Source organism: Sceloporus occidentalis, unplaced genomic scaffold, assembly GCF_023333645.1.
Source record: "Sceloporus occidentalis isolate IW3139 unplaced genomic scaffold, rSceOcc1.0.p SCAF_150, whole genome shotgun sequence".
Taxonomy (NCBI): domain Eukaryota; kingdom Metazoa; phylum Chordata; class Lepidosauria; order Squamata; family Phrynosomatidae; genus Sceloporus; species Sceloporus occidentalis.
Window position 1 is genome coordinate 1,944,035 of NW_028317130.1, and position 26,754 is coordinate 1,970,788.

The 26,754-nt window shown below is 42.7% G+C and overlaps 1 protein-coding gene across 6 annotated transcripts in view; it reads left to right on the forward strand.

Moving 5' to 3' along the window:
- Window positions 1-4,521: 4,521 nt before the first annotated feature.
- LOC149280671 (actin-binding LIM protein 2-like) overlaps window positions 4,522-26,754 on the forward strand; it is an 83,550-nt gene continuing 61,317 nt past the window's right edge. For 2 of the 6 annotated variants that reach the window (XM_089500267.1, XM_089500269.1), the window contains exons 1-2: window positions 4,523-4,691; window positions 20,997-21,137. In XM_089500267.1, the coding sequence (XP_089356393.1) occupies window positions 4,676-4,691; window positions 20,997-21,137 (157 nt within the window). In that variant the 5' untranslated portion in view covers window positions 4,523-4,675. Of the gene's footprint in view, window positions 4,692-20,996; window positions 21,138-25,611; window positions 25,681-26,754 lie in introns of those variants that run through there. The other 4 variants (XM_089500268.1, XR_016278138.1, XM_089500271.1 and 1 more) reach the window with 4 other exon arrangements.

The following is a 26,754-nucleotide window of genomic DNA, read 5'->3' on the forward strand; positions in this document are numbered from 1 at the left end:
TAATGCTTGTGTGAATTTAATACTCATAATGGTGTGTTAATCCAGAACTGATATGCTATAGCAAAGACAAAATGGCAACATAAATGTTCCCTGTATCAAAACGCTCAGGTAAAATGAGCCAACTCACACATCTAAATTCCAGTAAAAGGAGAGTGCTTCCACAAGAAAACCCTCTCATAAGGATGAAAAGAGCTGTATTTTGTATTTGAATGTTTCAACCATTTTGTTTGTTTGGAGTATGGACATCTGGCCAGGGCATGTGTGATTTGGGCATATTTTATAATGGAAATACAACTGGACTGAAAAAAGTAAGGAATGTGCCAGTGCCTTTAAGACGAGCTTCTTTTTATTTGACCATGAGCTTTCATAGATATGGGCAGATGCAGTACAGACTATCAGAAGAAATGAGTTGATATCTTGAAAGCGCATGTTAAAATAAACAGCATTTAAAGGTGCTACCATGCTCTTTTTTTCTTCTTTCTACTATTTTGTGCTGCAAGATAATAATAATAATAATAATAATAATAATAATAATAATAATAATAACAACTACAGTCACCTCTCTGTTTTTGCAGACTTGGGATCTGTGTCATACTCATGTCCCTCGCTTATGCGTGATTGGCAAATGGAAGGGGACAAAATGGGGCTGGTGCTCAAAAGTGTGCAACACCATTCAAGACAATGGGGCTTGAATATTGGCAGTTTTTGTTTTTGCAGTGGGGGTGTCTGGATGGATCCCCCATGAAAATGGAGGGGTGACTGTACTTCTTTGGAGACAGTTGGGTTTCCTGAGTGTTTGGAACTCAGTTGTGTATTTTGCCAAAGAACAGTGGCGTCAATAGGGGGGGCAAACTGTACCAGGTAACACCTTGGGGAGGGGCAACACTTCTCCTTAAACACCTATGTTTTGGCAGAAATGGGCAGTGGTATTCATCTGCTTCCCTTTAAAATGCTTTAAAAGATGGTGGGAATTGGGTGAAACTCAGTGGGAGGAGAAAGGAGAGGCCCCAGAAATTTTATTTTTTAAAAAAAATATGTAAAAAATTTCTTTAGGAACATCACATTTTAACCAAATCTTCACTATGTGTATGTAAATACATTACATTGTGCATAGGATATTGTAATTTGAATCATATCAATCATAGAATAATAGAATCGTAGAGTTGGAAGAGACCACTAGGGCCATCCAGTCCAACCCCCTGCCATGCAGGAAATCCAAATCAAAGCACCCCCGACAGATGGCCATCCAGCCTCTGTTTAGACCTCCAAGGAAGGAGACTCTATCACCCTCTGATGGAGTGCATTCCACTGCCGAACAGCCCTTACTGTCAGGAAGTTCCTCCTAATGTTGAGGTGGAATCTCTTTTCCTTTAGCTTGCATCCATTGCTCCAGGTTCTGTTCTCTGGAGCAGCAGAAAATAAGCTTGCTCCCTCCTCAACATGACATCCCTTCAAATATTGAAACAGGGCTATCATATCCCCTCTTAACCTTCTCCAGGCTAAACATCCCCAGCTCCCTAAGTCGTTCCTCATAGGGCATGGTTTCCAGACCCTTCACCATTTTAGTCGCCCAAATGGCATAATTTTAATTTTGCTAGTTGTTTAAGTCCCATCTATGAGCATTACACTCAGTGGTAGATGGAAATTGCGATTTGCAGATAACATTGGTGTAAAAAAGCATTACTAAAGATTCTGTATGGGGTGAAATGAGAGGAGGAGGAGGTCAATGGGAGATGTATGACACCATGAGTTACCACACCGGGTGATACCAACCCTAAGGATGCCATTGCCAAAGAAACTGAAGTCATAAATTTTAGCACCTCCCAGGTATCTCGGGATCATGCCTCTGTATGGTAGGGACACTGTTCCTCCTGGGGGTAGCTGTCTTGTCCAGGCTACGAAATAATACAATAAGATCCCAATTCCACAAAACAGTGATACCTTGATGGGATTTTTGTGGATTTTATTCCCTCTGACCTGGTTCCACAGGTCTCCCTCATTCCCATCCCCTCAAAAGCACAGGTTTTTGTGGGACTATGCAGGCATCCACAACTCCCACCACCATGTTGATGGCTGACTAGCAGGTGCGGTTTTTGAGTCCCCGCACCCTATTTTTGGGTGGTGTGCTTAAAGGAAAGGGCTCCATCTCAGGGAGACTTGCCTCAGGCAAGGCCCAGGCTTAATACCTCGCTTGCAGAGATCCCACCAGGGCCGGTCCTGCCTCAAACACAGGTCAGTCCAGCTGCAGTGGTGGGTAGCCCCAGAGCAGTGGCATCACTAGGGGGCATGGGGGGGGTGCAGACCACACCAGATGACACTCTGAGGGGGGTGACACTACTGCTCCTCAAACACTTACTTTGGGGCAGAAATGGGCTGTAGCGTTCATCTGCTTCCATTTAAAATTCTTTAAAAGATAGTGGGAGTGGGATAAAGCTCAGTGGGAGGAGAAAGGAGAGGCCCAAGAATTTTTTTTAAATTAAAATTTCAAAATTTCAAATAAAAAAATTGAATTTTTTGATTTTTTAAAAAAATATTCTTTTAAATTTTTCTTTTAAAACATCTCCTTTTAACCAAAACTTCACTATGCTTATATAAATGGATTTAGGTTGTGCATATGATATTGTAATTTGAAGGTATAAATTTGATTTTTTTTCTAGTTGTTTATGCCACAACTATGAACATTACACTCAGTGATGATTTATGAGTAACATTAGTGCAAAAAAGTATTGCTAAGGATTCTGTATGGTGTCAAATGGGAGGCGGTCAATGGGGGGCGGGGTGACCAGTGGCATCACTAGGGTTGGTGTCACCTGGTGTGGTAACTCATGTTGTCATTCCCTCCTCCATTGTCCTCTTCACATTTAACACCATACGGAATCCTTAGTAATGCATTTTTGTGGTAATGTTACCCATAAATTGCAATTCCCATCGACCACTGAGTGTAATGCTCATAGTTGGGACATAAACAACTAGCAAAATTAAAATTATACCTTCAAATTACAAGATCGTATGAGCAACCTAAATGTACACTTGTCCCTCCATATTCGCTACGGTTAGAGGCATAATATTGTTAGGGTTTGATAAACCCCCTCTCTCTCTCGCTGCTCTTCCTTTGACTGGGTTGACCCCCTCTTCTCCACCTTACTTTCTCTCCCCACCTTCCCCTTTCTGACTTTTGGCACGATAACAGTGCACCTGCAAAGTCAAGGCCAAGCTGACCCAGACAAGGAGGGAGACAAATTAGTTTTTGGTGCCAAATGATAAGACATAGAGTTTCATCCTCATTAAATGTTAAGAATACACTTTTTTAATTTGGGTTATTGAAAGTTCAGAAGGAGGGTGCCCGAAACTTAAGCACTGTCTTCTGTATAAAAGGCTACTCTATGCTTTGTCTGGTGGCACAGTTTGGTAGAAATGATTCCCCTGTGTTCATTTGCATGCAAAATAAAAAGCCATCTTGGATCATGGACTTAGTTTGTTTGTTTCTCCTGATTGGTACCTTTACAATATGGAATATGGAAAAACCGCAAATAACAAAAGCACCATGTTTTTACCTGAGATGACATCTCTCTAGGAATGTGTAGGTCCTCCAGTGCAACTCTGTGGTCAACGTCCGACAGACACCGACCATAGAACTGTGCTGGAGGAGCTACAAATGCCTAGTAGAGTATTCTCTCTAGGAATCCCTAGGTCTTTCAGTGCAACTTTTAGTTAAAGTTGACCATAGAGTTGCACTGGAGGACCTAGGTATTCCTAGAGAGAACATAGCAGTCAAATCCATGAATAATCAAATCCACAAATATCAAAGCCACAAATATGGAGGGATGCGTGTATTTACATACTCACAGTGAAGATTTGTTTAAAACATGTTTCTAAAGAAAATTTAAAAAGAATTTTTAAAGATTTAAAATTTCTGATGCCTCTCCTTTCTCCTCCTACTGAGCTTCACTCTGCCGCCACCATGTCTTACAGCATTTTGAAGGGAAGCAGATGAATGCTGCAGCCTGTTTCTGCCCAAATGTAGGTGCTTGAGGAGCACTAGTGTCACCCCCCCCCCTTTTAGGGTGTGACCTGGTGCACTCCCTATACCTTAAAATGGCAATAGCATTCATGCAACGTATACAGAGTGGAAAATTCAGGTCCAGCATGATTTTTTTTTAAAAGAATTTTTTTTAAAAAATAACATTTTAAAAAAATCAATTTTGAAAAAAAAATCTAAAATTTTTGAAATTTTAATTTTAAAAAACCCAAAGGCCTCTCCTTTCTGCTCCAGATGAATGCAGCAACCTGTTTCTGCCCCAATGTAGGTGTTTGAGGAGCAGTGGCATCAAACCCCACCCACAGCCCATTTAGGGGGTCCCCTGGAGCGGTGCCCACAGCTTCCCCAGTGACGCCACTGCAACCCTTCCTCCTCCTCCTCCTCCTGCTGCTGCTGCTCCTCTGCAACTGCAACTGCAAGCCTTCCTTCCCAGCCAGACGCCCCGCCTTCCCTCCCAGGCTGCAAGAGAGACAGTCCTCCAGCGCCAGAGCTCCAGCAGCAGCAGCAGCAGCAGAAAGGAGAGGCGCCTAGAGCTGCGTAACAGGTGCCCTCCCAGGGGATGCCACCCTCCCAGGGCCCTGCCAACCTCCTCCTCCCTCTCCTCCTCAGCCCCTGCAGCCCCTGCAGCCCAGCAAGATGAGCAGCGGGACAGGTAAGCAGGGGGAGGCAAGGCAAGGCAAGGCAAGGCAGGGCAAGGCAGCCTCTGGGATGGATGGGGAGGGAGACCCCTGGGTGCCCAAGAGTCACGTTGCAATGCGGCTCTGCTCGGGAGACTGCAGCTTCTGCTGCTGCTGCATCTTCTTGCCAAACCCTGGGCCGCCATGGCTCAGTGTCTGGTGATGGTGGAGGGGAGGGAGGCATCATCATCAGAATGATCATGATCATCAGAATCATCATCATCATCATCATCATCAGACTCATTATGATCATGATCATCATGATCATCAGAATCATGATGGTGATGATGATCATCATCATCATCCATCCTTCCTCTGGGAGAAAGGAGGCTGGCACTGCGGCACCAGCGGAGATGTGGGTCAGGGAGGGAGGGGGCCCTGCCTGGTTCTGGAGTGACCCTTGGCTGGGCTCTGAGTGGGAGCAAGGTGTCACCCTGGCCAGGGATTAGCAATAGCAGCTTCACTTATATAGCAATAATAATAATAATAATAATAATAATAATAATAATAATAATAATAATAATAAATTGTATTTATAGCCAGCCTCTCTCAAAAGGAGAGCAATAGCAGTAGTAAATACGTTTCCATACTGCTTCTCAGTGCACCAAAGCACTCCCTAAGTGGTTTACAATGTTTACAATGTGTGTAAGCCAATTGCCCCCCAACAAGCTTGGTACTCAGATGCCACTTCATACCATTCTAAGCCAGTCTCTGCTAAGCCAGCTATGCACAATTTGGCAGTAGGTACAGGCCCAAATTAAAACAGGCTAAACTTCTTGGGGCCTCAGATAGGTTTTTAATTCATTATTTATTTATTTATTTATTTATGTACTTATTTATTTTAAAGTAATTAATTAATAGAATCATAAAGTTGGAAGAGACCACAAGGGCCATCCAGACCAACCCCATTCTGCCATGCAGGAACTCTCAATCAAAGCATCCTAGTTGACCGATGGCCATCCAGCCTCTGCTTAAAGACCTCCAAAGAAGTAGAATCCACCATACTGCAAGGGAGGGAGTTTGTTCCACTGTTGAACAGCCCTTACTGTCAGGAAGTTCCTCCTAATATTGAAGTGGGATCTCTTTTCCTGGAGCTTGCATCCATTGCTCCGGGTCCTGTTCTCTGGAGCAGCAGAAAACAAGCTTGCTCCCTCCTCAATATGACATCTCTTTAAATATTAAAACAGGGCTATAATATCACCTCTTAACCTTCTCTTCTCCAGGCTAAACATCCTCAGCTCCCTGAGTCGTTTCCTCATAGGGCATAGTTTCCAGTCTCTTCACTATTTTAGTTGCCCTCCTTTGGACATGCTCTCGTTTCTCAACGTCTTTTTTGAATTGTGGCGCCCAGAACTGGACACAATATTCCAGGTTGGGCCTGACCAAAGCAGAATAGAGTGGCACTATTACTTCCCTTGATCTATACTTCTATACACTATACTTCTATTGATGCAGCCTAAAATTGCATTGGTTTTTTTAGCTGCCGTGTCACACTGTATAAATAAATATTACTAATAAATATTACTAATATTAATTCAATCCATCGCCTCTACTGCCCATCCTTCTCCTTCTGCCTGGACATGTCCTCAGGAGAAATCTGGGCAGCAGAGAAACAAGTGTTTGCCTATCCTCCTCCTCTGCCACTTTGGGAAGAAGCCAGAGGAGCCTTGAAGGGGAAGTGTTTGCCCTTCTTCTTCCTCCTCCTCCTCCTCCCCATGGCCCTCTCCTCAGCCATGGATGTTATTCCACATCCTTGCCCATAGAACATCATTGGAGAATACCTGTCTTGCAGGGAACCATTGGAGAATACTAGCCCATAGAGAAACCATGTAAGGCATTGGAGAATAAATACCTGCCCATAGAGAAACCATACTTGCCCATAAGAAATCATAGGAGAATAAATACTGGCCCACAAAGAAACCATACTTGCCCCACAGGGAATCATTGGAGAATACTTGCCCATGTAAATGGAAGGGGTAGATAAAACATTTAGCAATAGCAGCTTCATTTATATACCGCTTCATACCACACTAAGCAGTCTCTAAGCACTTTACAACTGTAAGCTAATTGCCTCCAACAAGCAGAGTACTCATTTTAGCAATCTCAGAAGGATGCCAAGCTGAGTTGAGCCTGTTAGGCAGGCAGATCGATGGGAGGCCATGGGGTTATACCTGGGCTCTAATAATAATAATAAAAAATTAAAATACAAAACAAAATTAAATGGGCTTTAAAGGAATTTGTAGGGTCTTTATTCCACAGCCTTAAATAAGTCCTTCTCTGCTTCTTCCCTTTCCTTCCCAGCCCCTTGGCTTCAGCAGCATTACTCCAAATGCTGCTGCTGCTGCTGCTCTCTCATGGTTTCCTTCTTGGACTGTTTTCTGACTCTTTCACCCTCATTTTGAGTCTGGATGGAGACTTTCTGGGTCAAGTGTGTCATAGAATCATAGAATAATAGAGTTGGAAGAGACTACAAGGGCCATCCAGTCCAACCCTCTGCCATGCAGGAAATCTAAATCAAAGCATCCCTGACAGATGGCCATCCAGCCTCTGTTTAAAGACATCTAAGGAAGGAGACTGCACTCCAATCCAAGGGAGTTTGTTCCACTGTCGAACAGCCCTTACTGTCAGGAAGTTCTTCCTAATGTTGAGGTGGAATCTCTTTTCCTGGAGCTTGCATCCATTGTTCCAGGTCCTGTTCTCTGGAGCAGCAGAAAATGAGCTTGCTCCCTCCTCAATATGACATCCCTTCAAATATTTAAACAGGGCTATCATATCCCCTCTTATCCTTCTCTTCTCCAGGCTAAACATCCCCAGCTCACTCACCTGACAGAAGAGGGGTCCAACGAACAGCTAGAAAACCCTTTGCTCCCTGAAGTCCTTGCCTTTTATTTTCTGGCTGCCATTATCAGACTTCCACTCAGGGAGCTACTTTTAAAGGGTTAAAATTATGCTGGCCAGATGTTTAGGAGCAATGCAGTGTAGTGGGCAAAGTGTTGGACTTAGACTGGAACTTTAAACGACCTCACATGGTTACTGTGAGGATAAAAACTGGGGCGGGGAGGCATGTATGCATCTCTGAGCTCCTGACAGGATGCTTGAGCCAAAAACCATACTAATACAGCAGAGGCCTGGATTCATTCTCATCAGCCTCCTCCTTTACCAGACAGTCGATTGCTGGCATTTTATAATTTACCAGTTGCTTACACGTAAGTCCTGCAGCACAGTCCCTTGACCCATCCTTTTACAACAGGCAGCACTTGTCTTTCTTAATTGTATGTATCTGTTAAATGTCATTTTACTTTTGGGTTAAAATGCTGCAAATACACGAATAAAAGAAAGCTCCAACAAAATCAGTAAGCTTAGAATTGTAGTTTTTTGGGTGTGTCATACTGTAAATCTGTGGAATGCATACATGATTTAGATTTGGAATATACTTATCAGGTATCCCATTTCAAACTGTGGGTTGCATACTTGATTAATATCCTTAAATGGTTTTATCTGATGTAAAGAAAAGCCCTGATTGAGGGAAACTATTGCCCGTGATTTTGTTGACGATAGCAAAAATGATATGGACAAAACCCTTTGTTCCCAAGCTGTCTCTGGTCCACGATAAAAGGTCTGGAGCCAGAAGAAATGGAGAAGGGCACAGAGACAATATGTATAAAAATATGTATGCTCCTACAATATGTCTACCTGGCAAATTAGCAACCTTTATTTTATAGTAAAATATACATTATGAACTTACATTTTTGGATTGTGGTCTGCATATATTAAAGGCAGACAACCTGCAACTCTTGGCCTAATTGCAAAAGCCCCCATCCACAAAATATCTGACCATCTTTGGCTCGGGTCCCAGCCATTCACTCCCAGAATATTACATACCCCTCTGCTTGCAAATGCAGCAAGGGGAGAAAAATGTTCTTCATCTCTGGTTTCCATGAGTAGCAAATTTGTATCGACATTTATTGTAGTTTATAGCTTTTAAAAAAACTGTTGCTCAGAATATTTTGTTAAACCTGATGCTCATTTCTTTATGAACCACAAAGAGATTGTGAGTCATTTCTAATAGTTTTCACTATAACCCTCTTTGCAAAGCTTTTAATTTCAGGCAGTTGAAAGCATGTCTTTATAATACCACAGTATTTCCCACTTAAACCCACTAGTTTCATTCAAAATAATTAACAACTGATTCCCATCTCTGGCTCTTTCCCAGAGCCCCAGAAGAGCCACTCCTTCCCTCCCTCTTGCCTCCTCATCTCCTTTGCTACTTCTGGCCCCCCTTTTAATCCCCCCCTTCCCAAGTTCTTAGGATGACATTGATTATGATCCTAAAGAACTTAGATGACAGTCTCACTGGCTTGTTCCCAAGCTTAGAATCCATACTTAGGATTCAGCTGTCATGCTGGCTTTGAAGCTGGATGTTACCATTGTTTAGACATGATCTATAATACAGCATAAGAATGAAAGCTAGCAAATGCAAATTTACATTCCAAATATAGATTGGGCACAGTGGAAGCAGCCATATTTGAAATCTATATTGCACACTGTATGAGGACAGAAATTGTATTATTGGGAAGTCTGGTGTTGCTTAAAAACACGATCTTTCATTACTTACCAAATATTTATGGGTTGTTGAATTATTTCTACTAATAATCAGAGAGCAGTTTATGCTTTAGAAATTATATACCTTTAATAAAATATGAGATTGCTTTTTACAGGGCATTCTGGATAGGTAATGTTTCCTTCTCTGATAGCTTTTATTTTAGAAAGTTCTATTATGCAGGCTTTAGATCGGAAAGCTCTTTATAAAGAATAATTGGTAGACTTGACAAAACCATGTTTAGGACATTAGATATTATTCTGCATGCTTCACAAACACACACAAGATTAGGGTGTGGAGCAACTCTGTTGTAGCATGCGAAAGCGATCCTTCCCATACCATGCTGTATACAGCATCATGGCCAGGCCTTATAGGTGCCCAGGAGCTACTCAGATCATGACCTGATGAAAGCAGGATGGAGCCACATGTAAAGTTCAGGACAGTAACAAATTTGTGCATGCCCCTGAAGGAGATATGGAAGAATATATGGTTTAGCACAGCAGCATGGTGCTGAACCAGTGTGTGAAAAGAGATCTGGCTCCTGTGTGACAGCTCTGTCCTCATTTCTGTTTCCAGAATAATCTCAACACACAAACATGGAGACCTATTTTAAAAATACAGAGCTAACATATGCTTACTTGTTCCCATTTAAATCAATAATTTCAATTATTTAATTAAATTACTGGAAAATATCAGTTTAATATGAGACTGGTGGGCTTTGAACGTGCTTAACTTTAAAACTGGGTGATACGCCAGGGAGGGAGATCAGAGTATATTTATGACTTGTTGTTGTTAACTGCCATCAGGTCAACTGTGCCTTATGGCAACCCCGTGAACAAGAGACCTCCAAACAACCCTATCATCAACAACCTTGCTCAGGCTTTGGAGAGAAGGGGCTGTGGTTGCCTTGATCAAATCTGTCAATCTCTAAAACAGTTATGCTTTAATTTAGTGTTCTTCCTTAGCTTTACTCTAACTTTTGTTATTAGCAGTACATAGTCTGTGCCACATTATTCAGTGTGTTGTTTCTATTAGCTTTCCATATCTTCTTGTTCCCCTGCTGGTCATGGAGCATCCCCACTCTTGTTTTAAAGTTCCTTTGATTTCTCGGATCTTATGGATGACGTCCCTTGTTCCACCTTTTTTGTTTATTTGTTTGTTTTATCTTATATTTCTCTGCATTGATTGTTATACTAGATCTTTTTGTCCCTGGACACCAGTTGATGAATAGTTGCATTCAAAGTCCTGAACCTATTTCTGTCACATTTGTTTTTCATCTGTCCTTAACTGTTTGGACAGTTTCATCTGTCATCCAGTGAGACTTTTCTTTCTTTTTGACTGCAGATAGTGTCTTTTGCATTCTTATACTATTCCTGGCTTCAGTCCAGAGTTGTTCTGGCTCCTGGTCGATTAAACTTAATAGTACAAATATTTTTTTTTACATTATCTTTAGATTATAAAGGGATGTTCTTCATGTTGTGCTTTATCACAATCATTGGTTTGGTGTATTCTTTTAGCTTTACCCTCTATTTTGATATTAGCAGTTCATGCTTTGTGCCAAAATCTGCTCCTGGACTTCTTTTGCAGAGAGAATGGAGTTTCTCTATTTTCTGTTTCCAAACATTTACTCTATTTGATTTTTTGCCATCAGGTGATATTAATGTATACACTCGCCTCTTTAGGTGTCTGAAGACAAACTTTTGGCTTCACAAAATTTAGTCAGTCACACCCCCGCTTCATTTCTTAAATCCTAGGCAAAATTCTCTTAGTGTTTATTTCTGCACTGTTTCCTACTTTTGTGTTCCAATTGCCTATGACTAACATGTCCTGTTTTCATGTGAAATCAGTTTCCTCCTGGACACCAGAATGGTGTATGTGGTGTTGTGTGCCTTCAAGTCATTTCTGACTCATGGTGACCCTAAGCCTAAGGCGAACATACAATGGGGTTTTCTTGGCAAGCTTCTTCAGAGAGGATTTACCATTGCCATCTTTTGAGGCTGAGAGTGTGACTTGCCCAAGGTAACCCAGTGGGTTTCCATGACTGAGTCTCCAGAATTGCAGTCCAGTGCTCAAACCACTACACCATGCTGGCCTACCAGCATAGATTCCTTCAATTTCTTCTTCATCTACCTCTGCAGTTGGTGCATAAATGTGTATTAAGGTTATACAGTGCACCCGTGCCATATGTGTGCCGGAAGGAGTGGGGGTGAGCGCCAGAAAAAACAATGGCACGCGTGCCCGTGGCACGTGCCTCCGCCGCAAGCAGAATGGGGCTCAAGCATACATGTTATTTCTTTTACGCAGGGGGGTCCTGAACGGATCCCCGCGTAAAAGAAGGGTGCACTGTATTGATGGAGTTTCCATGAAGTCTTGATATTGTTTGGCCAGGCTTTGCATCTTGACTGCTTTTGCTATATCTTTCCTCACTGTGGATGCCACCCCATTTCTTCTTATATCTTGATCATCTGAGTAAAACACTGTAGTCATCTGACTGAAAATGTCCCATTCCTGTCCACTTTAGCTTGCTCACTCCAAGTACTGCAATGTTTATACATCCCATTTCATATTTTACAATGTCTATCTTTCCTTAATTTATACTTCTCACATCCCATCTTCCTGCAATATGTGTTGTGGGACTTCTGACTTTCCTGACTTCCTCTGAGTGTCAACGGCTGAAGTCCTTTCAGCTTTAATCCAGTTGTGTCATTAACTACAGCATTACTCAGAGTTGTCCTCTGCTGTAGCCCAGTAGCTCACCAAGTGTCTTCAGGTCTGGCACTATCTCTGATTTCATTTTGAACTGTCACATCATAGGGTTTTCAAGATAAAAGATTTCAGGAGTGGTTTACAATTGCCTTCTTCTGCACAGTACCAACAGACATTAGGTATAGTGCTGTTTCTGTTCTCTTTGAGAGATCTTCTGCCAATGTCACCTCTCCCCCTCCCACAGCACCCACACATTATTGCTGATGCCCAGTAGCTGTTTGGCACATTTCGTCTAGCTTCTAGCTGAGTGGGGATCTCTGACACAGAAGACCCTACCAGCAGCATAATCTCTTTCCTCATAGGAGCATACAATCCCAATTCCCAGCATTGCAGAAAAGTGGGTGGAATGTTATATCAGTGGTTAATACGATATATGTATAATATTCTAAAACCTTAATCTGACTTTGATAATCTGAGATTGATGCCATTATTGGTAAAAGTAAGGGGTCTACAAGAACATCTGTTTTTATATATGATCAGTTTGCATTGGTATAGGCATGTGTCCTGACACTGGGAATGAGGTGATTAGAAGAATCTGATCTGTATTGTTAAACTTTACCTGCTTTAGCTAATTGCATCAAACTGGTGGGGTTACTTGAAGTTTTGAAATGGTTAATGCATCTTTGAAGGAGGTGGTTCTGTAACCACTTCTTAAGAAATCCTCTCTGAATCTAGGAAAGGTTATTGATCATTGCCCTGTTATACATAACCTTTTTTTGGAACAAGCAGTTCCAAAAAATGGTAGCAGTCTTATCTGGAAATGTAATAGTCTAGGTTTGCCAGTGAAGCAGCCTTGGTTGCCCAGACCTTTTTCAGGAGGTCAGAATTGCTTTTGGATCCAGCATTATTAATGGTTCATGTGACCTCTGTGGTTTGATGGGCCTTTTATTAGCTTTGATAGTACCAGCTGCAGCCATACTTGGATGGAGATAGCTTGGGCAGAAATGCCCATGTTCTGATAGTGTCACCTTTGTTGTTTCATCAAGTTGTTCCTGACTTATGGCTATCATGGCGTTTTCTAGGCAGGATTTGTCCAGAGTGGAGTTGCCTTTACCTTCTTCTGAGGCTGAAAGAGTGTGATTTGCCCAAGATCACCCAGTGTATTTCCAAGGATGAGTGGGGATCTCCAGAGTTATAGTTTAACTCTCAAATCACTATACCATGCTAGCTACATTCAGTGTATTGAAATATGTTATGGGTTTCAAAAATGTTTCAGAAGCTGTTGGAAAGAACTGGTAACTGGGAGTGGACATCTTGACAATATTATACCTGTGCTTTGTCACCTCCACTGCCTCCATGTTTGTTTCTGGGACCAATTTAAAAGACTGTGTTAATTTTCAGAGTCCTAAAGTCCTGCTGCTTCAAGTAACTCTTGTTCCCAGTGCTCTTCAGCTTCTCTGTTTTTTTCTCCCCTATTCTCTTCCACTCCATCCTGCCAGTAATATATTTGCTTCTCTTAGGCTCTGTTAGAATTTCTTCTACATACATCCACTTCTTAAGTGCCTTCCTTTCCTCAAAGCTTCTTCCTATCACACATCTGGGGGCTCTGACCCTACCTACCCTTAGCCTCCTCTCACTGAATTTGTTTTCCTTGTCCTCCTTCCAAGGACAACATTTTAGTTTTAGATTAGCTTTAAATTTCAATCAAAATGATCCCTTACTTTGCCTGGGGTGGGGGCAGGTTGGCGGACTGCTTCATAATATTTCATGCTGCCTGTCTTATTCTCCTGGCTCTTAGAGGAGTGTTCACTAGCATTTTGTTATCTTGATTTTGCCATGTGGGGATATTTCCACCAGGCACATAGACATAGTTCATATATAGTTACATGTTGGAGTAAACCTCCCTTCTGATACCAGTTAAGGGCATGGGGTTATCCAGGAGAGTAACCCATGGGCAACAGCTCCGGTTGGTTATCTTGGGGGATGTTCCCACTAGGTGAAACCCCGCGTTCTGAATCGAATCCAAGGAGTGGCGTTCCTATTAGGATCCGATTTAAACCTAGAACGGTTCTAGAGCAACCCGCAATCGTCCCCACTACAAATCGAATTGTAGAGCGGTATAAAATTTTGAATCGAGTTTTCGTCATTTAACGCGCGTTAAAAAAAAATACTAGGGTCTGACCTTCGTTTTTCCCTTGATTCGAGTTAGGAACCGGAGCATTTAAATAGGAACGACAGCCTTTGAAATCGGGTTAGCTGGATGGGAGGAGCGGAGTGCAATGGGGCTGTCCTTGGGGGAGTTGCCCTTTCTGTCCCCATCCGTCGTGGCTGTCGCCATTTTTGCTTCTCTCACCCCTTTGTCCGCTGTGGTCTTTCAATAAGAGATAAGGATTATTTTTATTTTTTATTTTAATGGTTTACAGGCGCTTAATCTCTTCAGCGCTTTAAGCGCCTGAAGTCCCGGCTGCTCAAGTGCCTGCATCTGCCAAAGGACTACAAGGCTTCCCCCGGTGGATTGCAACCTCCCCTCTGTGTGGGGAGAGCCCATTTCTAACGGAGGAGAGGCAGGAAGGCAAGCCTCCTCTCGAAGAGGCATTCCCTGCCCGCTTGGGCTCTGATCTCGCCCAGGCAGGGAAGGGAAGGCTCCTTGCGAGGAGGCATGTGATCTCGCCCAGGCAGGGAAGGGCTCTGATCAATGGGGGGGGGATAGAGCCTTTCTCCCTCTCTTTCTCAAACAGAATCTGCCTTCTCCTCCAACCCTGGAAAGAGAATCTTTGGGAAGAGTGCTCCCTCCCTGCTTTTCCAGCAGCCTCCTTCATTGATCTCTGTGCTCTCTGAAGGGATTCTCCCTGGCTGTCTTGGGAGACATGAAGAGGGGATGCTGTCCTGCAAAACCCATCCCATAGTTCCTCTGGAAACAGCTTGGGTTCCCCAAATTTGCATTGCCAGAAGCCTCTGCCATTGATCTCTGTGCTCTCTGAAGGGATTCTCCCTGGCTGTCTTGGGACCTCTCTTGCTCTTGCTTTATTTGGCTTTCACTCTCTCCTCTCTCTTAGGTCTGCAGCCTCTTGACGCTGGGATCGTTCTCTTTTCCCCTTTTCTGTCTTGTGTCTCTATCCCACTTAAACTGACTGCCTTCTCCTCCTTGATCCCATTTTCCAACCCTGGGCTTTGAGTCTCTACCCACTGAAACACACTGCCTTCTCCTCCTTAATCCGATTTGGCAAACACACACACACACACACTACAGACAGACAGACAGACAGACAGACAGACAGACAGACAGACACACACACACACACACACACACGATTATATATGAATACTCACACACACACATGCATATATATATATAAATGCATACACACACAAACATAGGTATATATACACATATATATTTGTGTGTGTGTTTGCACACATGTATATATATATATGCATATGAGTGTGTGTGTGTGTGTGTGTGTGTGTGTGTGTGTATATATAAGGTAATTATAAAGTAACAAGTTTTTTAATTTATGAAAAAACCCTCATCTGTAGTTCCAAACCCACTGTAGAAATAATACAGTTTGAGACCCCTTAACCTGCCCTGGCTCAGTACTAAGGAATTATGGGAACTCTTGTGTTTGTGAGACATTTATCCTCCTCTGCCAGAGAGTGCTGGTGCCATAATAAACTACCATTCCCAGGATTCCCTAGCACTGAGTTATGGCAGTTAATATGGGGAGACACAGAAGAGGACGTTTGAGCGATGAAGCGCCTTCATTGGTCCATTTGGGGGGGAAAACCGCCAAAAATACACCGATTCACAAACTGTCAATGAAATGGAAACAATGCCAAAAGTTAAATCGCTTCCAAATATTCCGGATTAACGTTACATCATTCTGACGTACTATTGATTGACAGCCCCAAATAAGGTATGGAGGAGAAGAATCGATTTATTTAAACACCGATTTCATGCCAAGTAGGAACGCTTGCAGGTAAAAACTTCGATTTAAAAAACCAGATGGGAACGAAGAATAAAAGCGATTCGGAACGCAGGATAAGACCAGGGTTATTTTGAATCGGTTTTATTAAAAACGTATTTTAAATCGTTTCAAATCTTAAGTGAGAACACCCTTGGCCCTTGTCCTCATTATTACAAAAAAAGTAATCCAATTTCAGACTAAGCAACATAAAAGATGATCTGGGAAGTTCCCTTGGGTTGTGGTCTGTGGAGAGACAACATAGGTTATAAGAATATAGGTGGAATAAGTGTTTGTCAAGCAGCGGAAGGACACAACAAGCGAAGCCCACCCACTCTCATTCAAGCAGATACACACATGCATACAGACAGAATTACTTTCCTGAGAGAATGTGGGGCATGAGTCAGTCAGGAGGCAAAGCTCTGAAAAGACCAAGGTCGTAGCCATTTTGCCCTCTCATTCCATCCACTCCCTTCCTGCAGCTGCAAAAGACTGTTTTGCCTGATGTAAGCTTCATTCTCTGCCCTTCTCTCCCCAAAATCATAACCCTTTTACATTCTGGCTGCTGCAGCACTTGTTCTTCTTGGAGGCACAGAGCAACATTGAATCCTGACAGCAGGGAGCCTGCCTTCAAAGCTGGTAAAAATTTCATCCCAAGGCCTGCTAAATCCAGAGAAAGCCTGGGGTGAAGTGGATTCCAAGAAGAAAGAACAGTCAGTGTGGAAGGACTCCTGTGCTTTTGGCCATTTATTAGTTTATCAATTTAAAGAGCTGTGTGAGTTTTGATTTTCTCCTCTTCAGAAAACTTTCTTGCTCCCCACTCCAACTATATTGCAATAAAGGCTTTGAAACTGGCATCTGAACCTGAGCTTTAGGACTGGGTGTGAGATAAAGGTGTCCTTTTTCATTCCCTCCCTTATGAATATTTGCCCCACACGCACATCACTACAAGCCTAAAATAGCACTTACAGCTCCTGTTCCAGACTGGCTGGAGTCTTGACCACTCCTGTTAAACAATTGCAGTAGATCCTGTGAGATTCTGTGCCAGATTCAAAGTGCTGGTTAAAACCCTAACTTGAAATCCAAAACTGTATTGCTTAGCCAGAGACCATCACCAGTGTGACTACAAAAGAAGGGACATAATGTTTATAATATAAGTAAAACATAATCTATTAATATAATCCCCTGCTGTATCTTATATAGCCCAAAATATATTGCCAATTTTTTACAGAAGTAAAAATGATAACATTTCACAAAAATGATAAAAAGAAGACCTTGCTATATAAACAGGGCAATTGACAAATCCCTTATAAGTGATATTCTTCATCTTGCTTTGTTCTTTTAATTGTAGTGGTAAATCAGATATGTAGAGTGCAGCACATTTGTTTTTACTAGGCAAAATTGCAACTAGAAAGATCTTCTGCAACTAGGAAAGAACAAGTATTATCTTGTGATTCTGATTTGTCAGCAGAATTACCAGTATGTCTTTTCCTCTGCAATAACTTTGGCCTGTTACAGACTGCCAAAATAAAGCTGCTTCGGGTCTCTTTGGAGGTATGCTATTTAAATGACGCATTGGTCCTAAGAGTCTGGAGCTCGCGCCAAAGCCACACTCCGTTCCTAAGCACTGGAGTGCAGCTTTGGTGCAGCTTCCGGATTCTTAGGATGCATGCATCATTTAAACAGCATACCTCCAAAGAGACCCGAAGCAGCTTTATTTTGGCAGTCTGTAACAGGCCTTTGTTATGTTTGCTTAAGGGATGTGTATCAGATCTTGGGTCCTAGAGCAAATGAAGCCTGAACTTTCACTAGGGGACACAGTGACTAAATTGAGGCTTTCTTGCTTTGGACATCTCATGTGATGATATGACTCATAGGAAAAGACTTAGGAGTATATCACATGGAGCTTTTTGGTGGTGTTGTGGCTCAGTTCCAGCTCACTTCCGAAGTGATTGCACTTCCAATGATGCAGTTTCATGTCATAAACTGACTGTTTTATCAGACACCATTTATTTCTATGGGAGCTGCTTGCGAATTGCTTCAGCAGTGTTTCTCAAGTCACCCCTCATTTTGGTAAAAACGGGGGGAAAGTGATTGCACTGCGATTTGTTCTGGTGTGAAAAAGCACTCCGATGCCACTCTCCTTGGCCCCTGCGTCCTGCTCCGTCATCCCCTTCCTCCTCCTTCATGCCATCTCCTCCTCTCTGCCAACCAGCCGATCCCATCATCCCCTGTGTCCCCTGCATCCTCCTAGACCCCAATCTGCTCCCTCCTTCAGCCTCCCACCAATCCCATCATCCTTGCCTTCTCCTAGACCCTGATTTGTTCCACTCCTTCACCCTGCCACCAATCCCATCATCCCCTGACTGCTCCTCCATCCCAATCCTGGCCCCAGGGAACCCCAGTGACCTATCCCATCATCCCCTGCCTTCTCCTGCATCCCGATCCTGGCCCCAGGGACCCCCAGCAACCTATCCCATCATCCCCTGACTCCTCTTGCATCCTGATCCTGGCCCCAGGGACCCCCAGTGACCTATCCCATCATCCCCTGCCTTCTCCTAGACCCCGATCTGCTCCTCTCCTTCAACCTGCCACCAATCCCATCATCCCCTGCCTCCTCCTTCACCTCGATGAAGGATGACAGCTAAGGAGGGGGCAGGGAAGGAGGCCAGAGCCCCACTGAGCATGCCCAAGGGTGCCGATTCGAATCGTTGAACCCTCAAAGTATGTTCTGGTGTGGTAATACAATGTGCACTCACTCCCCTTTGCTTGAATCCGCATCACGTGATTTGCTTGGAATCGAACTGACTTCGCTTGCCCCTCACTTCGGAAGGACAATGGAAAGGCAACCAGGTGTGGAAAAACATAACATTTTAACCTCAATCCGCATTGCTAGAGAGGAGTGACTCTGGATCTGGTTTTAAAAAAAATCATGCTTTGCATTGCTAGAACAGGAGTGACTGTGGATCTGAGCTGCAACCCCCCCCCCCCCCCCCGTGTGTCATAAGGTCCTTAGTAAAGTGAAAAGCAGTAGGAAAAGAGGAAAACTGCACTATAGGTACAGCAAACAACAACAACAACATCACACCTTGGAAGTAGCGCATTTAAAATAATGCTATCTTTCAAAAGTGCTTTATTTTTGTGTTAAATGAGCTAGTGCTAACCTTGGTGGCTACTGGCCCAGTAGCCACTTTCTTTAGTATTGTAATAATTTTACAGAAACAAACATAACCAGTAAACAATTCACCTGAGATCGGGTCCAATGACATTTACTGAGTTTGTATGCAGAGAGATCTTGTAGCACCTCTGAGACTAACTGCAAGAAAGAAGTTGGCAGCATGAGCTTTTGTAGACTCCAGTCTACTTCATTAGATATCTGCCTTTGGTGAGTGGAAGCCAGGGACAGACATATAAGTGCCATTGGTATGTGAGAATGTCAATTCAAATTCAAAATCCATTGTATATGGAAAGGAAATAGCAAATCCAGTTTTAACAATGGTCATTTGTGGACAAAGGCATATCCACTGGGTATGGAAATAGGGTGCCAACACCAGTTTAGCCTTGGAAATGAGCCTGTAGGTGGGGAGAACAGATGAGTGTGGGACCTTCCCCCCCCCCCAAAGAATGAGGTCAGATAGTTTTGAAATGTGTGTAGTGAGCCGGGAAGCCATTATCCCTGTTTATTCCATTGCTGAGGGACTGCAGTTTATAGATGAATTTTAGCAGGAGATTTTTCTAGTTGGAATCAGGGATCATTATCTTTTTCCTAGATTAATTCAGTTCCTAGATTCTCAGAAAAAGTAACTGAGATTAGATATTTATATAGTCTAGAGCAGTGGTTCCCAACCTTCCTAATGCCATGAACTTTTAATACAGTTCCTCATGTTGTGGTGATCCAAACCCATGAAATTATTTTTTATGCTACTTCATAACTGTAATTAAATAGGTGTTTTCCAATGGTCTTAGGCGACCCCCATGAAAGGGTCATTCGACCCCCAAAGGGGTCCTGACCCACAGGTTGGGTACCACTGGTCTAGAGGTCATGCCTTTAACTTCAGCTTCACTCAGTAGTATGAACTGCTCAAACGGTAATACAGTTGCCCCTCCATTTTTGTGTTCCAGCCCTCCTGCGAAAACAGAAAATCACCAATATTGGAGTCCCTACTGACTCCAATGGCTGTGCACACCGCCACACATGCACCTCGGGCATGAGTCCCGTTGTGTAGCCCTTCATTTGCCCCTCGCGTTCCTGATTGCCCCAGTATAGTTAATATATTATAATAATTATAATTAATGATTAATAACTATTAATAATTAATATTTATACCAGTTTTGGTCCACATTTTGATTATGCATAAAGAGAGACAGAAAATTTAGTTGTAAATTACTGTATTAATTCTTGGGGACATACAAAATAAAGATAAAATAAATGCTTTTTAATATGATTTTGTAAGGATTAACACATCAGTGAGGAAAGTATCCATAGGTTATATACAGCCTTCTGCTCCTTTTGTGTGCCCCTCGACACTCCAAGCAACCACCCTTCATGTGACCAGTCACCTTCTATATGTTCCATAAATGTTGTTTGCCTTTTAACCTTCCTGACCTCCCCCTCCTCAACTGCAAAAAAATTATGAAGATTGGCCGAAAAACTAGCAAGTACAAACCAGAACTAAACTACCTGCATTTTCAGCACAAAATGCAGTGATACGGCCCATCATGAGGTGAAGATTGACCCCTGATACAGTTGCCCACCTGTGGATTAATGTAATAAAACAGTAGTTTGAAGGATTACTTAAATGTTGTTGTAGCATTTAGTTGCACCTCAGAAAAGGAGATGTCATAATAATGTTTGGTTGTCTGCAGTGCCATGTAATCTGGGAGGGTGGTACATTGATGTGCTGACATCTTATTATTTTTTTTTAATTATATTGGTGGGGCTTATTCATGAGCAGATATTTGTCTTTTCCTTCTGTTCTATTACTTTATTAAGGCTGTTTTTCTTTTTATAGCTTCTCAACCTCAGGCTGTACACAGCCTCCTGGAGAAACCTGGTGCCGCAATCCTCTGCAACAATTGCAGAAATCCATGCAAAGGAGAAGTACTAAGAGTGCAAAAGAAGTATTTCCATATTAAATGTTTTGTTTGCAAAGGTATGTATTTATTTTTATTATTAACTGTATGTGGAATCATTAACATAAAAATGTAAAAACAGGACAAATTCTTGAACAGATGTCTTGTAACATGTCTGCCTTCTTCATGGTCTCTATAACTCTGATGTATAGGTCAATTTGTGCCTGCGTAGAGTTGGAAGTTTCTAGAGCTAAAGGGAAGCATTTTAGCTGTTGCCCTGACCCTTGGTACTCTGCATGCCTGCTGATATTCCTGCCACTTCTATCAGTTATTATTTTGTCTTTGAAACATTTGAAGCTTTAGGTAGGACACTGGAATTTCTCCATCCTCAGATTGCTTCATGAGCTCAGAATTTTCTTCATCCTTCTCTTATCTGTTTCATTTGTCTTTCTCTTCTTCTCCTTTGTTATCTCTCTCTCACTTTTCCTATCATTTTCATCCTTTTCCCCCCTTCCTGTCTGCTTTTAAGCCCATGATATTATGCACATTTTTATGTGGCATCTAGGCCCTTTTTTAAAAAGTGTGGGTGTTTTGAGAACAAGATCAAGTGAATATTCTACCAATTTTACTTTTAAAAAATGCACCGGCACAAGTACAAAGGCAGTGCTGAGAGGGGGAGAAATGGTGAATCTGCCAAAAACTGAAGAGGGATGGTAAACACCCCTCTGCCATTAGTCCCTCCCCTCCAGAATGAATCGATTCTGATCTGTCATTCCCACTTATTGAACTCACTTCAGAATCAATTCTTCTCAAAAGAACCTCTTTCAAATTACTGTCTGGAAAAACTGAGTGTTTTGCCTTTGCTTCGCTTTATCATACAGGAATTGATCACATTGCGACGACAAGAACCGGTTTCAAATGAGAATGAGGGTCATTTACACCAATCGGCAGTTTGCTCTATTTCATAGTGGGAATACACCCTATGGGTGTATCTACATTGCAGAAATAATCCAGTTTGACACTACTTTAATTGCTATAGCTCTGTCCTATGGCATTCTGGGATTTGTAGTTTTAAGAGACATTTAGCCTTTCTGTCAGAGAGCTCTGGTGCAACAACAAATTACAGTTACTAGATTTCTATTGCATTGAGCCATGACAATTAAAGTGGTGTCAAAGTGTATTATTTTTGCAGTGCGAATGCACCCTGTATGAGAACAAGTTTAAACCCTGTCCTTTGACCCTTCTTTTGATTTCAATATGCACTGACTATTTTCTGTTATCAACAAATCCTTATATGTCATAGAATCATAGAACCATAGAGTTGGATGAGACCACAAGGGCCATCCAGTCCAACCCCCTGCCATGCAGGAACTCTCAATCAAAGCATCCCCGACAGATGGCCATCCAGCTTCTGTTTAAAGACCTCCAAGGAAGGAGACTCTACTACACTCCGAGGGAGTGTATTCTACGATTAGTTTTCAGATACATTTTTAAAAATGCTTCTATCAGTAAACACCAAAGAGATAGCCTTGAACAAAATCTGGCTTTAACTCTGTTCCAGTTATGTAATAATGATTGTCTCACATAATGAGTATTAAAACGTGAATGAACTTTAGTTTTATCGTGCCAGATATAACCATGAAACCCAAAATTTGTATCTAAACCAGGGGTAGGCAACCTTTTTGAGCCGGGGGCCGGGTTGCTGTCCCTCAGACAACTGGGGGGCCAAAGCCAAAAAATATATAATTAAATAATTAAATAATATAGGACATTTTCAAATGTAGGACACATTTTTTTAAAAATGGAGGACATGCGAAAAATTTGATGATTTTTTTAAAAAGTTAATATAAATGCATGTTTGTTAGGCATGATCAAAATGGAGGACATTTGGGCCTCAGAAGCTGGCTGATATCAATATCATCACCACCACCACCACCATCATCATCACTATCATTGTTAAAGCAGACCTTTTAGCATTAAAAGCACCAAAAATACACAGAAAGCACACTTTGGAAAGTCACACTGTCTCGCCTTCAGAAAGAGTGAGTGCATGCCTCAGAAACTGACTGATATCACCACCACCACCACCACCACCACCATCATCATCATCACCACTATCATTGTTACAGCTGACCTTTTAGCATTAAATGCACCGAAAATACACAGAAATGCACTTTGGAAAGTCACACTCGCCAAATGGAATGGAAATCCTCCTCCTCCTCCTCTTCTGCTTCCTCCTCCTCCTCCTCTTCTTCCTCCTGCTCCTTCCTTCCTCCCTCCCCCTTCTTCCTCCTCCTCTTCCTCCTTCCTCCCTCCTCCTCTTCTTCCTCCCTCCTCCTCCTCTTCCTCCCTCATCTTCTTCTTCCTCCCTCCTCCTCCTTCTCTTCCTCCCTCCCTCCCTCCTCTTCCTCCTTCCTTCCTCCCTCCTCCTCCTCCTCTTCCTCCTTCCTTCTCCTCCCTCCTCCTCCCCCGCCCCCTTCCTTCCCTGCCCAGAGGGAGCCAGGCAGGGCCAAGGAGCCTCACTGCAGGGGGGCTCCTTGGCCCTGGGCGCCCGCCCGCCGGCGGAGGGAGCCAGGCAGGGCCAAGGAGGCCTCGCTGAAGCAAGGCTCCTTGGCCCTGCCTGTCCTCTGGCTGAGGGCCGCTCGCGCGAGAGGCCTTTGGCTCTCACACGAGGGGTGGAGCCTTTGACCTCTCGCGTGAGGGTGCTGGGCCTTTGACCTCTCACGCAAGCGGCCAAAGGCCTCGCGCAAGAGACCCGGTCCTGCCACCGATTGCCGCCGGCGCGGGGCCTTTGGCAATCGGCAGCAGGACCGGGCTCAGGCCAGTCCCAAGGTCTCGCCAGGCCGGATGTGGCCCGCGGGCCAGGGGTTGCCGACCCCTGATCTAAACTGTAACATTCATCCTATTCTTCAAACAACATGCAGAATAATACGCCCTTAGATCCAGGAAATCTAGACGTCCTCTTTTTTCCTCCCAATTTATAGTATCTTAAATCTCACTCCTGTCCTTTTGCCTTGCCAGATAAAAGATGACACATCCTTCTGCCACTGTTTAAATGGCACATAAATCAATATAGTAAGAACAGATTGAAATAAAATATTATGGGCAAAACATAAATCTTAATTGTAGATATACTATCCAGTAATGACAAATTTATCTTTTTCATTTTCTGCAAGATTTTTAAAATTTCATTCCATACCCTACTGGATTCATTAATTCCATGCATATTCTAGGGGAATATTTTTCTATCCATTGTGCAGTTTTTTCACCTTATTCATCTGGGCCTTTCCCCTTCTCTGTATTAGCTGCAACTTTCCTCTGGAATCTCATCATCTTCTTTTCTTTCTTCTTGATATTCTTCCAAACTATCTCCATACTTTTTCCCCAACAGTATTCAGCCCAAAGCGTCTCAGCTAGAATGAGAGGGTACCCCTCAAGTTTCTTCCATCTGAATGTTCTTGAATTTCAATTTATTGGTCAAAAAACTATAGTCTTTTCCTTTTTTCAAAATTCTTGGGGAAACACCCTGAGAAGAATTAATTTTTTGTCATCAGTATTCATTTTGTTATTTTGATGCTGTTGAAGCACCATTTCTCGCATCTGTTTTCTAACAAAAGAAACTATCATATCTCTGGGCAATTTCTTTTGTAAGGTTGCAAAGGAGTCTAATCTATAGATTTTATCAGTGTCCCAAATGAAATCTTTTGCATGTATATCCAGAATGTCAGTTAATGATTCAGTCATTATTGTAGTTATTTCTTCATTCTGTTATCCTGGTAGACTGATTGCTTTCATACATGTCTCTCATTCTTGCAGATCCAGAAGAGAAAAAACTTTCATATGGCCCTCCCTAGCCTGCTTTATCTCCTCCATAGTCTTTTTCAACTTTTGTGTTTTATCCTCCAAAAGCTCTGTGTTGTGAGTCACTTAAGTTGATTCCCTATCAATTTTTCCAAAGGGTTTCATATATTAAGATCTGAAGAAAATTCTCTTCTTATTTATTTTAATTTGACAATAAGTTGTGCTATTGGGTCGGCCAGTCTTGCATATTGATCCACCAAAGTTCTTCTAGTCTTTTTGGTTGCCATGTGTCTGGTCTGCATCAAAATTCTCTTCAGTTGCTAAATAAATAAAGAGTCTTGACTGCTGACAGCTGTTGTTTTAAAAGGACAAAAAATCCTTGAAGTTTAACCTCTTCTGCACATAATGGCACTGTGAAACATATCTCCTTCTGGCTTCTTTTCCTCCCTCTCTCTGTTATTCCAGGAAGAATCACTTAGGGGTGAAGCAGACTGGGCATTTGGATTGACCTCTGGCCGCTCCAGCCCTGGTTAGCCCCCAGTCAGGGCAGAACTGCGGCAGCTGGACACCGCATCCTCAAGCAGGCTGTTGGCAAGGAGAGCTTTTTCAGTGCTCATTTTTTGGCTGGCTTTGGACCACCTTAGGTGGCCACAGAGCAGTTTCTGGCCATTCTGGGGGCATGCATCACAGAAGCTTCAGAAGTGGCCAAAAGCCACTCTTTTCTGCCCATCTATTTTGGCCTTAGGATTCCAACTTCATCCAGAGTTCATTTCCTGTCTATCTGCCTTGTGGGAAAATATCTTGTTATGGTTGAAAACAAAGGTAAACAGACTTAATTCTTTGCTTACTGTATTGAAGTAAAGATTCTGTCCTTTAAATTAACTTTTCTCCCTTTCTTAGTTTGTTTGTGAAAAGTTCTATTACTTATGCAGCAGGGGATCTTTTGACACTTCTTCAGCCATGTTTTAAATTTAACTTCCAAGTATCATCCTCTGTCACAATCTTAGTCTCTTCACTCCCCCAAATTCTCTTAATAGTCAGTCACTCACAAGATTTAGTCCATAGATGCTTGAATCAGTAAGATGTAATCATCCGTCAGGCAGACTTTGAAGTGATATTTAATATTCTTCTAACTTCTAAAAGAATTGGTTGTGGTGCTTATGCCAATAAACAGCAGCCAGCTGTGCAGGTCCTTTACTTGGCATAACACCATTCTGACCAGAAGTCTCCACTCTGAAACATTGTGAGTTTTCACCTGTATGTTTTTCTCCTTTCACCCATATAGCTGGCCTGCCTAGAAATTGTGTCTGCCAATTCACAGGGCAGATTTTTCCAAGGGGGCATCCCTCATTAAGACCACGAGACCCAAATACCTGTGATCTCAATCTCATTGACATTGTGATCTGGAGTATGAAAACTTTTCCTCACAAGTCTGCCTTCACACCCTCATCAGCCATTCAATCACACCCTCAATATCCAGTTTCCACTTTTTGGTGCTGGTGACAAAGTACTTACACTGAAAGCCTACTTGCAATGCATTCTGCCTCACTGATGACAGCAGAAACCCAGGCACCAACTACGGTTCCAGCACTCCAACCTTTACATGTGATGGACACTGACTGTATACACTGCATCCACTTCAGAGCCAGCCACCCTTCCAATCCAATCCAATTTCATTTGTGTCCCTTCCATGTAGACCCCTTCTCCTATTGCAGATCCTACTGTTTGGTCTTGTTAATCTGGCCCAGCTCAGAGGTGACAACTCTGTCTTTAGTGGAGATTATGAATTTTCTGAGTTCACCTCCTCTGTTTCTGCACTATGGTCCATATACCCCAGTGGTTCCCAACCTGTGGGTCGGGACCCTTTCATGGGGGTCGCCGAAGACCATTGGAAAA